The sequence below is a fragment of the Gastrolobium bilobum genome, unplaced genomic scaffold (assembly GCF_033153095.1).
Source record: "Gastrolobium bilobum isolate Gb01-03AN ecotype WA unplaced genomic scaffold, APGP_CSIRO_Gbil_v1 utg1831, whole genome shotgun sequence".
NCBI classification, from domain to species: Eukaryota; Viridiplantae; Streptophyta; class Magnoliopsida; order Fabales; family Fabaceae; genus Gastrolobium; species Gastrolobium bilobum.
The window spans coordinates 8,910-22,869 of record NW_026895199.1 but is presented as its reverse complement, the minus strand read 5'-3'; the positions used below and the strand labels follow the sequence as shown (position 1 = coordinate 22,869).

The 13,960-nt window shown below is 36.2% G+C and overlaps 2 protein-coding genes across 4 annotated transcripts; both read right to left on the bottom strand.

Annotated features, from left to right (window-relative positions):
* Positions 1 to 4,026: 4,026 nt before the first annotated feature.
* LOC133299299 (uncharacterized) lies at positions 4,027 to 5,622 on the bottom strand. Its single transcript, XM_061498749.1, has 2 exons — positions 5,497 to 5,622; positions 4,027 to 5,169 (listed from the first exon to the last, which is right to left on the bottom strand). Exons 1-2 carry the CDS (start codon positions 5,620 to 5,622, stop codon positions 4,027 to 4,029), a joined length of 1,269 nt encoding a protein of 422 aa, XP_061354733.1.
* A 3,626-nt stretch (positions 5,623 to 9,248) lies between these two features.
* LOC133299279 (ribosomal RNA small subunit methyltransferase-like) lies at positions 9,249 to 13,272 on the bottom strand. 3 transcript variants are annotated; one of them, XM_061498738.1, is made up of 4 exons: positions 13,133 to 13,242; positions 12,885 to 12,950; positions 12,238 to 12,587; positions 9,249 to 10,374 (listed from the first exon to the last, which is right to left on the bottom strand). In XM_061498738.1, the coding sequence occupies exons 3-4, from the start codon at positions 12,544 to 12,546 to the stop codon at positions 9,631 to 9,633; spliced, it is 1,053 nt and encodes a 350-aa protein (XP_061354722.1). In that variant the 5' UTR covers positions 12,547 to 12,587; positions 12,885 to 12,950; positions 13,133 to 13,242; the 3' UTR covers positions 9,249 to 9,630. The 3 variants fall into 3 exon arrangements, with proteins under 3 accessions (XP_061354722.1, XP_061354709.1, XP_061354716.1); XM_061498725.1 differs by having other exon boundaries at positions 12,892 to 12,950; XM_061498732.1 differs by lacking the exon at positions 12,885 to 12,950 and having other exon boundaries at positions 13,133 to 13,272.
* Between the last annotated feature and the right edge of the window lie 688 nt (positions 13,273 to 13,960).

Sequence of the window (13,960 nt, the reverse complement as noted above, 5' to 3'; positions counted from 1 at the left end):
TTTTTTTTCTCTTTTATCTATTTTTTTTTCTCATTTAAAATGACATAATTTTACATCTTTTAAAATGACACACACTTTTCTCTAACGAGAATCCATTTTTTTCTTTTTCTTTTTGGTACATATCCATTCTTTTATGGGATTTATTTATCTCATGTTGCATCAGATAATTATCTCATTCAACAAAGACACGATAGTAGAATCCATTAATTTTAAAAAAATAAATAAAAAATAATGGACCCCACTACTTTGTCTCTATTGCATGAGATAATTATTTCCCTTCTTTTTATATTATATGAAAAGTTTATATTTATTTGTTTTATGGGTTTGGTGTTTGTCATTTTAAATAACATAGGTTATGTCATTTTAAGAGATAGATGTCTACAAGGAATGAAAATCATGGGGGTGAAAGTGGATGGTTTTTTTTTAATTTAAATTTTAAATAAAAAAATATTTTTTTGTGTCTATCTCTCTCTTAAAATGACATAATTTTATGTAATTTAAAATGACAAACACTTTTCTCTTATTTTATAAATATTAAATAAGGAAAAAGCATATGTTATTATTTAAAGTGAAATAATCATGTTTTAGTATATACTTTTCTCTTTGTTCTGGACGAACATTAATGGGTTAATCTCTTCTCTAGTGTGTGTCCCTTACTGGGTTGTTCCCTCTTAATCGACGGTTATAATCGTGATGGGCAGTTACTGATAATATCATTATTGAGATCGTGGTAAGGTCCATCTATGCCACTAATGCTTGGGTTGCAGGCACGTTCTGGGCTCCTTGTCTGGGTTTCGTGCATAAATGATACTCCTTACCCAGTTATCCTAACTTTAATCTAGGCTTTATTTAGGCTTACCTAAACCCATATGACCAACCCAAAACATTAAGCCCCAAAGCTCATAGTGTAATTCCTATAATACTCCGAATTAATAATATGGGTTGGTCTTATCTAGTGGCAAATAATATTACTTTAGCGGTACTATCGTTAAATGTTTCTTGCCTCCTCAGCCTATTCTTGCCAGCTAAACTTTTTTTATTGGTCTCGATTTTCCCAAACGACGCGATTTGACATTTTTCAATCATTTCGTTTCGAAATTCGAAACGTCCGTTCACCTTTATGCTTCCTTCTTTTAAACTCTTCATTTTCTCAGTTTCTATACTCTCATCATTTCGCTGATCTTTCTTCTTCTTTTTTCTACCTCATTCGGCCATTATGGTTCTCTGGCTTCTACTGGTAACATCGCATCAAATCCATAAGTCATCTTGAATGGAGATTCTTGAATGCTAGACTGGATTGACGTTCTATACCCCCACAACACGTTATCTAACTCTTCTAACCATTTTCCCTTGCACCCCTCTACTCTCCTTTTTAAGCCATTTGTCAAAATTTTGTTGGCTAACTCCACCTGTCCGTTCGTCTGGGATGCTCTAATGCTGCAAAATGATGTTTTACTCCCAACTCAGCAACCGCTTGTCAGAACTTCCTGTCTATGAACTGAGTCTCATTATCAGTAATAATTATTGCAGGTATACCAAACCTACAGACAATTTCGCAAAAAAGAACTTTCGGATCTTCCGAGCAGTGATACTTGCCACGGGTTCCGCTTCTATCCACTTTGTAAAGTAATCCGCTACCACAATCAAATATTTAACTCTGCCTGCTGTTTTGGGAAATGGGCCTAAAAGGTCCATTCCCCACTTATAAAATGGCCAATGAGAAGAAATTGTAAACAACTTTTCCGAGGGAGCTTTGTATACATTAGAAAATTTTTGACATTATTCACACCTTTGAACGTGTCTTTTTGCGTCCTCCCCCATCATTGGCCAAAAGAAACCTTCCCGGATAGCCTTGCATGCTAAAGACTTCCCTCCGAGATAATGCTCATTGATACCTTCATGAATTTCTTCTAGCACATACTTTGTAGTTGGTGAAGTTATACACTTCAACAGCGGCGAGTTAAACCCCCTCCTATACAAGTGCCCTTCTAATATTACAAATCATGTCGCCTTCTTCCTCACTTTTAATTGTTTCCTTCTTATCTTTTGGTAATTCTCCTTTCTCCAAGAAAGCTATAATCAGATCCATCCAATTGCCTTCCCATATCATCCACACGACACTCGGAGCCTGGATGCTCTGCTGCATTATGGTCCTCAAATTCCCCATAGCTTTAGTACTTGCTAATTTAGAAAGTACATCAGCCCGAATATTATCATTTCTCCGAATATGCTCTACTCGGACTTCTTTGAAATCTTTCATCAACTCCTGCACTCTTGCCAAATACTTAATCATGACTTCTCCTCTCGCCTGATAAACTCCACTTATCTGTGACGTCGCCAGCTGTGAATCACTATATACTTCTAAAAGCTCAGCTCCTAGTAGAGCATACTACCATCCGCCCTACTAAGTCCGACTTCTGCAACATTTGCTTAATAGGCTGATTGGTTCTGACTACTACTTGGTGACACTGAAAATAATGACGAAGCCTCCTTGCTGTTATTAATAATGCCAACGCCACTTTTTGTACATGTTGATATCGAACATCTGCCCCTTGCAGTACTTTGCTTATAAAGTACACCGGCTTTTGGTTGTCGTCTACTCCTTCTCGGACAAGGACCGAGCTAATTGCCTCCTGTGAAACATGTGAAACAGATAAATATAAGAATAAAACTTCACCTGGTTCCGGCTTGCTGAGGATTGGAGGGGAAGCTAGAATTCTTTTTAAATGCTGAAAAGCGACTTCACACTCCTCCGTCCAAGCAAAATTATTTCCCTTCTTTAACAATTGGAATAATGGTAGTGAAACATGGGCTGACTTTGCCAAGAATCTGGATAACGCCGTTACTCGCTCATTCAGCTTTTGAACCTCCCTGATACTCCCTGGACTCTGCATTTCCAGTACGGCTTTGTATTTATCTGATTGGCCTCAATCCCCCTTTCTGTCAACAAGAATCCCAAAAATCTTCCTGCGGGAACCCTAAAGGAACACTTAGTTGGATTCAACCGCATATTATGCTTCCTAATTTGCCCAAAAACTTCTTGTAAGTCGGTTAAATGTGTCCTGCTATCTCCCAACTTCACAATCATATCATCCATATAAACCTCCAACATCCTGTCGATCTTCTCCTTAAACACCTTAGTCATCATTCTCATGTAAGTGGCCCTTGCATTTTTCAACCCAAACAGCATCATATTGTAACAATAAACTGCATTCTCTGTTATAAAGGACATTTTTTCTTTATCTTCTTTCCACAACGGTATCTGATTGTACCCAGAGTAAGCGTTCATAAAAGATAAGACATTATACCCAGAAACAATATCCCCTAAATGATCAATATTTGGAAGTGGAAAAGGATCTTTAGGACAAACTTTATTCAAGTCAGTATAATTAGTACACATCCCTCATCCAGCTTCTTTATTAGTACCAGGTTAGCTAGCCACGTTACATACTCTATTTCTCTAATGAAACTGGTTTCCTAACAACTCCGTTGTTTTTTCTTCAATCGCCTTCCTCCTTTATGGGCAAAATCTTCTCTTTTTCTGGGCAACCGACTTCGAACCTGGCATCACTGACAATCGATGACATGATAAAGTCAGATCTATCCCCGGCATGTCAGAAGGTTTCGAAGCAAATAAATCTGCATTCTTTCTCAACAACTCCTTTAACTCCTCTGCCACCTCCTGATTCAACTCGGAACCCACTCTAGTAGTTAACTCTAGTAATGATCCGAGTTGAAATTCCACCATCATTCCGGCGGGTTCCGGTCTTTCCCCTTACTTTTCACCCAAGGATCTAATCCTACTACCATCACTTGTAGTTCTTTCTTTTCTTTTCTCCTACCAGCCTTCTCCTTCTCTTTATTTACTTGAATTCCTTCTTGTGGGGCTTCTATCTCTACCTTTCCTTTTTTCTTCTTATTTTCTTGCGGAATCCTCAGACTTATATTATAACAACTCTGAGCAACCACCTGATCCGCCCTTACTGTAGCTATGTTCCCATCCTTGGCTACGAATTTCATAGCCAGCTAATCTATAGACAAAAATATTTTAAACTTCTCCATAAACGGCCTGCCTAGAATAACATTGTATACAGACCCTAAATCCACAACTGCAAACGACAAAGTTACTGTCTTATGGGTAGGCGTTTTGCCTAGTGTTAATTTCAATGGCATATATCCCAATGGCTTAATTTTGTCTCCTGTTAAAGCCAATAAATCAGCTCCGCACGGCTCTAGTTGATCACAATCTAAATCTAGCCGCCTGAATGCATCCCAAAATATGATATCTACTGAGCTCCCAGGATCTACCAACATCCTATCAACGCGATAGTTTGCTAATAGTCCTGAAATGACCAACGGATCATCATGCTCCGGGTCCAAGATTTCATCATCCAAATCCTCAAACACTATATGCTTGCCCTTCTTCTTCCTTTCTTCTTTAAAACGGGGCTTCTCCGAAATAGCCATGCATGTCTTCAAATGCCTTTTCCGAGTATTATTAGATTCTCCTCCTCCAACTCGCTCTCCGGCAATAGTGCATATATGCCCAACTTGTACATGACTAGGCGAAGATGTCTGTGTTTCTGCATTCTGGCCTTTGCTCGCTTCTTTCCTTCTTTCTCTTGGCGGGCTGCGGCTTTGATCTGCTCGATTATACTTACGTTCTCCTTCTCTGCATCCCTTGCTTTCACCCCTTCTTATATACTTTTGCAGTTTTCCTTCTTTAATCAATTGCTCAATAACATTCTGGAAATTGAAATAATCATTTGTGAAATGGCTATATAACCTATGGAACTCGCACCATTTTGTTTTATCTGCTTGTGCACAACTCGATCCAATAGGCGGTGGCCTGGGAACATTCCTCATCTCCGTGCTCATCACCTCATTCAAAATTTGTGCTCTCGAAGTATTCAACGAAGTAAACTCCCTTCTATATGCTTCTCGAAACCCTTCTCTGACTAAACGATGTCTCCTCTCTTCCAGTTGTCCTCTACCAGCGGGTCTATCTGGCATCCTGTTTTGTGTAGCTTCTCGGAAACCACATTCAATTTCTTTTTGTGAGGTTTTAAATTCCTCCAAATCAATATACTTCTGAGTTCTTTCTAACAAGTCTTCTTTAATGGCCAGCCTTTTTTTTGCCAAAGAATTTGCCAACCCTCCTGGTTGCAGCTCGGTAGTGAATAGCAACAAATATGTCTAATTTTCCAACCCTCTGACTTGCCTAGCCTCCACTTGAAAATGCTCGTAATATTCCCCCAACTTCTCGCCAGGCTTTTGCCTCACTCCACATAAATTATGCGTAGTTTTCGGCTACGGTCCACAATGAGCAAATTGTTAAGTAAATCGCAATGCCAACTCTCCCTAACTATTAATTAAATTTTTCGGCAAGGCCGTAAACCATTCCAAGGCTTGTTTTCTCATAAAAACAGGAAACATTCAGCATAACAGAGAATTTGTTTCTCCACACAATGACATTGATGCTTCGAACACAGTTACAAACTCCCTAGGATCTGAACTTCCGTCGTATGCTTTCATATCATTAGGTTGCTTAAACCAACTCGGAATCTCTGCTCTCAGCCTCTGTGATAGTGGCGTTCCCGATGGTCCCTGATTAGTCGGCATTACTGGAACTCCCTGCTGAAAATATGGCTGATATGGTGCCATCCATGCTTGCTTATTCGCATACGGTCCTCCTGGTACCCGTTCATCACCTGTCCTTCATGAGGTTGAGCCCTATAACCCTCCTGGCGATCTTGCCAATAATGGTAATATTCTGGGTTATCCCTCTAATTACCCGACTGATACTGGCCTCCTCTTTCTCCTTGATTTTCTCTATCCCAGACATAATAATACTCGGGTTCCTTTGTTGGATGCTCTCCTCGACGATCATGATGTAACTCTCCTTGTTCCGGCCTCCTACCTCCTTGGTACTCATCACCCTGCCGCCTTTGATTACGCCATCCCTCTTCTTGGCGAGCATAAAATTGGCGGCTTACTTCATGCTGAATTTCTTCCCGAGCATCCTACTGCTCGTAAACTACTCGTTTGCCTTCTTATTCTTGTCCATTCTCCCTTCTTTCCTGATATCGCCAACTCCTATCCGCCTCACGAGTATGCTCCAGGTGTACTCGCTCCTCATTTCTCTGATTCACCTCTCGTCCTCTACCTCTGTTATCCATCCTTTCTGGAGGGCTTCTTGATTCCCTTGAAGGTTGCACCCGACGATTCTCTTGTCCCATATCTCATTGATCCCTAGGATGAGATAACGAAATATAACTGGGAACCGGGGATTGGGAACCCCTTCTGAAATTTCTGCAATGCTGCACATTCTCCCGATCTGGTCTCTCTTCCGAATGATGTCTTATTCTTCTCCCTTCATTATGATGTCTATTCCTTATATCTTCTGCCAACTAGATTAAAGCTTGTCCAATTGTGTTTAAAGAACGACTCCTCGTATTGGATTGGAAAGAATTTTCTTCTTCTTCTCCAACGAGAGGACCATTTTCAACTCTACGCTCCTCACGATTGTTACTAGCCATTGAAAAAGGTAGGAATAGTTTTACCTTTCCCACTAATGGCACTAAATGTTCTGGACGAACATTAATAGGTTAATATCTTCTCTAGTGTGTGTCCCTTACTGGATTTTCCCTCTTATATATACCATAATCGATGGTTATAATCGTGGTGGGAAGTTACTGGTAAAGCCATTATTGAGATCATGATATGGTCCATCTATGCCACTAATGCTTGGGTTGGATACACGTTCCGAGTTCCGTGCATAAAAGATACTCCTTACCCAATTATCCTAACTATAATCTAGGCTTTATTTGGGCTTACCTAATCCTATATGACCAACCGAGAACACTCTTCATAATAAAGATAATAAATGTATATTAAAATATGATTATTTAGCTTAAAATGACATTAAATTATATCATTTGAGTAAAAAATATTTTTCAATAAATAAATATGTTCCTAAGCTCCTCTTCCTCATATTGGCATGAGAATTATTTTCTCATGTTATGACTTAATTAGTAGTGAGTTTCATATTTATTTAAAAAAAAAAATTAAACACAAATCGAAAAATCATAATATGAGAAAATACTTCTCATGTAATATAAGAAGTGTTTTTTTTCCAAATTTTATATAATATCAACGAGTAATATGAAAGTACCATCGTTAGACAAGTACCATCCTATTCACTTACTACTTTGGGTCTATTTTCACGGAATTAATGTTTTTTATATTATTGAAAATAATTTAAACTTTATACACGTAAATAAAAGTGTGTGAAACTCATATTTTATTTTATTTATCTTTTTTTTTATATAAACTTTTTATGATGTATAAGAAATAATTTTATCTCTTACAATATAATAAATATTTTGCGTGTTGGCCACGGATTTGGATATTTTCACTGCATGTCATGTAGTGAGCAAAATGCTAAATCAATATCTCATGCTAAATTTGTGCCTTATTCGAACCTTAATGGTTCAGTGTTTGCTTCTTGTTTCTCAAAAACTTTCTTTATTTATTAGTTTAAAAATAGAATAAAATAAAATTGCTAATGTTGAGATTCGAAATTTTCTATTTGATGGATAGAATAAAACAAAGATGGTAAATAAGAATAGAAAATGATATACATTTAATGCATAATAGATAAATAGTTTGATAATATTATGTTATCTTATAAAGTGCTTTTTGGATAAAAAAATTCCGGGACGTAAAGTAATTTTCTAAGAGTAATGAAAATATTATGTAATAAAATATTATAAAAATATTATACAATAAAATATTATGCAATATTTTGGTCAGACATTTGTTATACGTAAAACACAAAATCAGTGTTTTAAAACCCCACCCCGTCTCCCGAGTTGACTCGGGTCAATCCTGACCCCTCTCCTCTGAGGGTTGGGGTCACAAGTTGGACTCTATATGCAATCGACCCCTCTGACCCCCAAAATTCGGCCAGGTTTCAGTGACTCCCGGGTCATAGGGGGTCACTGCATGTTTTTTTTTTTAAAAAAAAATTCTATGAAACAACATCGTTTTATTAAAAATAAAAAATAAAAATACTTGCAAACCTAAATCTAATCGTTCTCTTCTCTCCCAGCAACCTAGACATCTTCAATCTTCACCTCGCTGCCATGAATCTTCTAGAAAAGGTAACAATTTTATCCATTCAAATGAAATCTTTACGATCGTCGATGGAAAACAAAAACTCATTCTTACTTCCTTTAAATTTTCTTTTTTTAGGGACCTTCTCAAAAGAGACAGAACCGGGTCAGCGTAGTGACCCCGTTAGAATATGAGTTTTGTAGTTTGGTATCTTGATACTTTAATTAGGTTGTGTAATATTGACTTATGGTTGTAATTGGTGAATTATGTTAAATATATTTTGAATCTTTGATGATTGGTGATTTATTTTTTAATATTTTCATATAGGATATATATATTTATATTTTTTAATATATAAAACCGGGTCAGCAAAGTGACCCCGTGACCCCCCGGTTGAACCTGTGACCCCTGACCTCAGCCGGATCGATGGTCGGGCCGGATTTTTAAACACTTTGAATTTTTTTTTTCCTAATAGTCTAATACAACAGTTTCAAAAATCCTTCTAGGATTGACTGATTTTTTTTCTTTCTTTCATAGTCCTTTAGGATTAATTCTAGTGAACTCATCTCCAAACCTTTCATATGAGCTTGTAGCAAATCTTTAAAAAGAAAATTCTAATTTTAAGGATTTTATTCTCAACTCCAGTGGTGGGTATTTTTTTCGAAAATTTTTCTACCGGTTCATCAAGTTCGAGCCGGGTAGGACTGTAAAAGCCAAAAAAAACTATTTCTTCCAAATTTTTAACACAACCGTGTAGGGAAAACTCCTTTTTTTTTCTTCACCTTCAATTGCTCAAGTAGAGCAAATAAAGTCAAATTAAATGGATCCACAAATTGTGAAAAACATGAGGAGTTTGATTGTATGTTGAAATTTACTTTGTTGAGCTTATTTTCTTTAGTTGGTTTATTTGACCTGTATTGCATAATTTTTTTATCTTGGCAAGGCAGTATCATTGACCCATAGGCCAAGTTAATAATGTATTTACTTTTTATTCGGTGACAAAGTTAAAAGATAACTATCACCTTTTTTATTAACATACAAGACATTTGAACAAAAATTAACACATACAGAAAAGATACAAATACAGATCCTCATAAAGCAATAAAAGAACAGTAAAAACTGCTATAATTCCATAGTCGGTCATATACATACATGAATAAGCTCAACAAAATAAAATGATTAACACCCGCACTCCGGATTAGTGGGGTTGGATATGTGTTCGATTCCCGCTGAATGCATTTTTGGGGAGGGGGCTGAACCTTTAGCCATCACTGTTCCCCCGCACTCTGGATTAGTCCCATAGCCGGCTCAAAGAGTCGAAGCTCGTGGGGATACCGGAGGGAGCCAACTCGTCTCAAAGAGATAATTAGGGTTGGGTAACTCCAAAAAAAAAAAAAAAAATGATTAACTAGTGTATAGAACAATTGTATCTGATACCACTCTCTTGTAAAACAGCCCAATACTAAAGATTTAAACAGTAAAGGAAACAATAAGAAAATGATAAATCTAAAATCAGGAAAAGTGTATGCCAGCTTTGTTAAATAGAGAAAGCAGGTACAAGAACTCTTGCAGCGTGAGCTTGGACGATCTCTTCTCTTCAAAATCTCCCTCTTTAAGAACACCTAAAACCTTGTCCTTGAACTCAGATTGCACCTGATCTGCTTCCCCATCCTCAACTTCCATTTCATCATCATCATCTACTCCATCATCATCCATTTCCATAGCTTGATCGTCACCAAAACTAGAGAAGTCCATTTTAGTGTCTATTTCCTTCAGTGAACCTTCTTGCGAGATTTTCAATGCTTGCACAGTCTTGTAGTTCTTTTCAAGCAAAGATATGACATTCTTTTGCCTAAATATTGAACCAAGTGTTTTGTTCTTTCTGTTAAAACAAATTCGTAAAAACCCATCCCACTCCTTCTGCTTAACTTCAATACGCGGCTTTCTGGGCTCAATTCGTACTACAGAGGAATCGACCTTGGGTGGAGGCCTGAAATTGTTTCTTCCAACTTTCAGGAGGTGGAAGATTCGAGCATGGAGCTGAGTGTTCACCGTAAGACGACAATAGAGTTTATCACCTGGCTGAGCAACCAATCTCATAGCAAATTCTCTCTGGAACATTATAATTGCACACCGAAATGCAGGTTGATGGTTGAGTAACTTGAATGTGAGAGGAGAAGATATTTGATAGGGAATGTTTGCCACACATATGTCAAAATAAGGAAGCTCAGTCTTCAGCACATCACCTTGAATAACCTGTAATCATAAAAAAAATAAAAAATAATAAGATAAGTTGAAAATACCCCCGGGAAAAGGAAAAAATTTCTTTTGCTTTGGGGAAATTGGGATATTTATAGATATAACACCGCGTGTGCACCCGATACGTTATCCCTTGTAGTCTCAAGCACATTGGGAAAAATTGTCTTATGCACACTAAAGTCTATTGATACCACCATAGCACACAATTATAATTTCATTCATTTAGCTAGTTAAATAGCATAATCAAGGGTGGCCACACAAACAGGTCCAACGTTTTTCTCACGTAACAAGCAGAAGGAATATTTGCACATACAAGCATAAGTAAAAGATTAACTAAAGCACTAATATACACCATTAAGTTAAGACCAACACCTATACCCTAGGGACTTCTTTCTTGAAACTTTACCTGACCTTGACAGCCTATGCCCAACAAAATTCCTTTAGGGGTCTCCTCTCAGAAAGTATGGTTAGTAACAGGGAAGGTGTTTCAACTTACGTCTGCCCACCGATGATAGACCATTAATTTATAATTATGCTGTTGAGGCCTCTTACAGTTATTCACGGTTCTTTTCATGACTCAATAATCCAAGCCGATCCTGCCAGGTAGACATATGTGGTTACCATCTACCAAACTATAAGCCATACGTATATGTCCACTGGACATAGTCTTACAGCCGACTTTTTTTTTATTTTAAAAAACCTAAACCTAGGCAGAATTAAATTCTCAAAATATTAAAGTTATTGCTTACATCCATACACATATTACTTATAGCATTTCAACCAAAACAAGTAGGTAAACATGGTTCTATTAAGACAAAGTTTAGCCTGTCCACTCAGCCACCCGAATCTATCATTCCACCACGCAACAATCTCACTACCTTATTTATAATTGCTTGCTGGCCATACAATTCCTTCTTCAAGAACACATATTCCACATATTAGTCTAAGCAAACAAGTGAACACGTGGCCGTTTATTATGCATTATAGAGGTTAATTACACAAGTCTTTCAAAACAAGGTATAGTTCATCCCAAAACAGCCATACTATGAAGGATTCGATACATATTCTTTCCAAAAGCTGAATAAGACAACTAACGACAAAATGGTTACAAGCACAACAACATTACAGCCATCATTCCTTTGCATTGGATCCTTGTATAATCTTGCCTCTATCATTTATTTTTTTATTTTTTTCCTGCATAAGCAGCCCCAAAGGGGGTGAGTTACCCCTCAATAAACCAAGGACCACTTTAAAACATTCCCTTCTCAATTCAATTAACATTTCCTGCTAGGAGTTAGTATGGAACAACTTCAAGATTTTATATAAATTCCTTTCACAAACAAAGCATAATCACATAATGACAAACATTTCCAGAGAGCTTTCTTCAAATAGAAATACACCATTTTCAGTGACTCAAACTCAATTTCAATCAAGAAGGTTTTAAATTCCTAGCTCTCAACCAGAATCAAATACACAGTAATTATTTGAAGTTTAAATTTAGATGGCTTCAGCACAGACGACTCCTACTTTTTCTACTCTATATTTCTCACCACTGTTTCATATGCCAAAAAAAAAGAAAAGAGTAAATACTCTTTTGGTTCTCAACAAAAAAACACAAACACTGAACCCATTTTAATCCCTTACAAAAAAAAAAAAAATTGATTTGTGGTCTCTCTTAAATTCCAGTTATTTAAAATTGTGATCCCTCTTAAATTCAAAAAATACTCACGTTAATCCCTTAAAAAGAACTAATACAAGTACTTTTTTTTCTAAGTGATTAAAATAGATTCCGTATTTTTTTGTTAAGGATCCAAAATGTATTTACTCAAAAAAAAAAAAAAAAAAAGAACTAAGACAAACCGTGAGGCGATTGGAGTAAGGGGTCCCCTGGAATCGTTTCTGGAGCTCAAGAACCATACGTGGGTCAATCTCAACAGCAATAACCTTCTTGCCAGCTTCCAAAAGTTTCTTTGTCAAGTTTCCAGTACCAGGACCAATCTCGAGGATTACATCAGTGCTTTTGATACCAGATTTTTGCACTATGGCATCAACAAGTAATGGGTTCTTGAGTATATGCTGACCCTTTGATTTGTGAAAAGATATGCCACCTTGGTAAGGCGTGTGTTGCTGTGGCTTGCCCTTTTCCTTCTTGATCTTGCCTCCTGCCATCGATGGTATGCGCCTATATCTCTTTTAGAAACACAGGAACCCTGTTTTTGAAAATAAATCCACAGAGAATTCAATTCAACCCCTATTATTGAGTTCTACTATACAGTTAATTTTCATGTTTGGAAGAAATCTTAAATTGTAATTGACTTCAAACGCGAATACACCATAAAATTCAAAATAAAACACACGTTAAGAGGCGTTTGGTACAGGAAATTTTTTTTTTTACCCGAGAATATCATCTCAATTTTTAAAAATATAATTTTTACATTCAGTTTACGATAATATTCAAAAATTTAAAATTTAGAAAAATTCAGTTTCCTGGGAATCCGGTAAAATACTTCGTACCAAAGGCCCCCTAATTGTCACTTCCCCGGCAACGGAATGCTCCTTGGCTTTACAAGTTACTAAGGCAATACACAAAAACCACAACCAATCAGTTTTCGCTATTAGGGTTAATCTACAAACATAGTTAAATCTTAACACTGCTAAAGAGTATTAACAACATTAACTACAATCACTATCGAATGTAAAGGTTTGTTGAATCCAAAAGTGATGCAAAAAAAACGCAAAAAGAAGTTTAACGAACCTGATGGTGATTGGTGAGAGAGTGGAGGACGAGATAACAAAGGGGTGACGGCACTTACGGCACTCTGAAGAAAAAGAGCGAAACGGTTATGTGGGGGTTTAAGGTTTTTGTCTCCTGGGAGACTCCAACTTGTGAATGAGAGCACTTATTCACAAAGAGGAAGAAAATTTGGGCTTGCATTTAACGAAATTAATATTTGGGCTTTTCCGGTGATATGTGAATGAAGCTCGCAATTATATGTTTTTAGATTGGGCTAATTTTATTGAAAACTAATAATATATTATTTTAATTTAGGGTTATTTGGATGAATTTTATTATTATTCAATAAATTTATTTTGTTAAAATAAAAAGTAATTCACAATTTAACACGTGTTTGGATAGTAACTTTAAATGAAAATAAAATTTAAAAGAAAACAAGTTGAAATTTTATTTATTTTGAGGAAAAGTGTTTCTCTTATTATATAATATAAAGATATATATATTGGGTTTGTGGAAAAGTAAATTTTATTTCTTTCTTTTTAAATTTTATAATGAAATCATTTTGGAATTATAGAAGATAATTTTATTTATTACAAGAGAATTATTTAATCATTTATTTTTTTGAAATTCATCATTCCCCATTTTTTTAAGAAATTAAATTTTATTCTCTGCTTAAAAATATTTTATAGATACTGATCCAAATTGAAAATAACTCCTACTTTAAAAAATAATAAATGGGCTGAGACATTACCTCACTTTATTTTATCTTGTTTTTAAAATCTACTGTTTGAAAGCATAAATGAACGTCGCCAGCAAACTGCAAATTATAATTATTAATACAATTAGAAA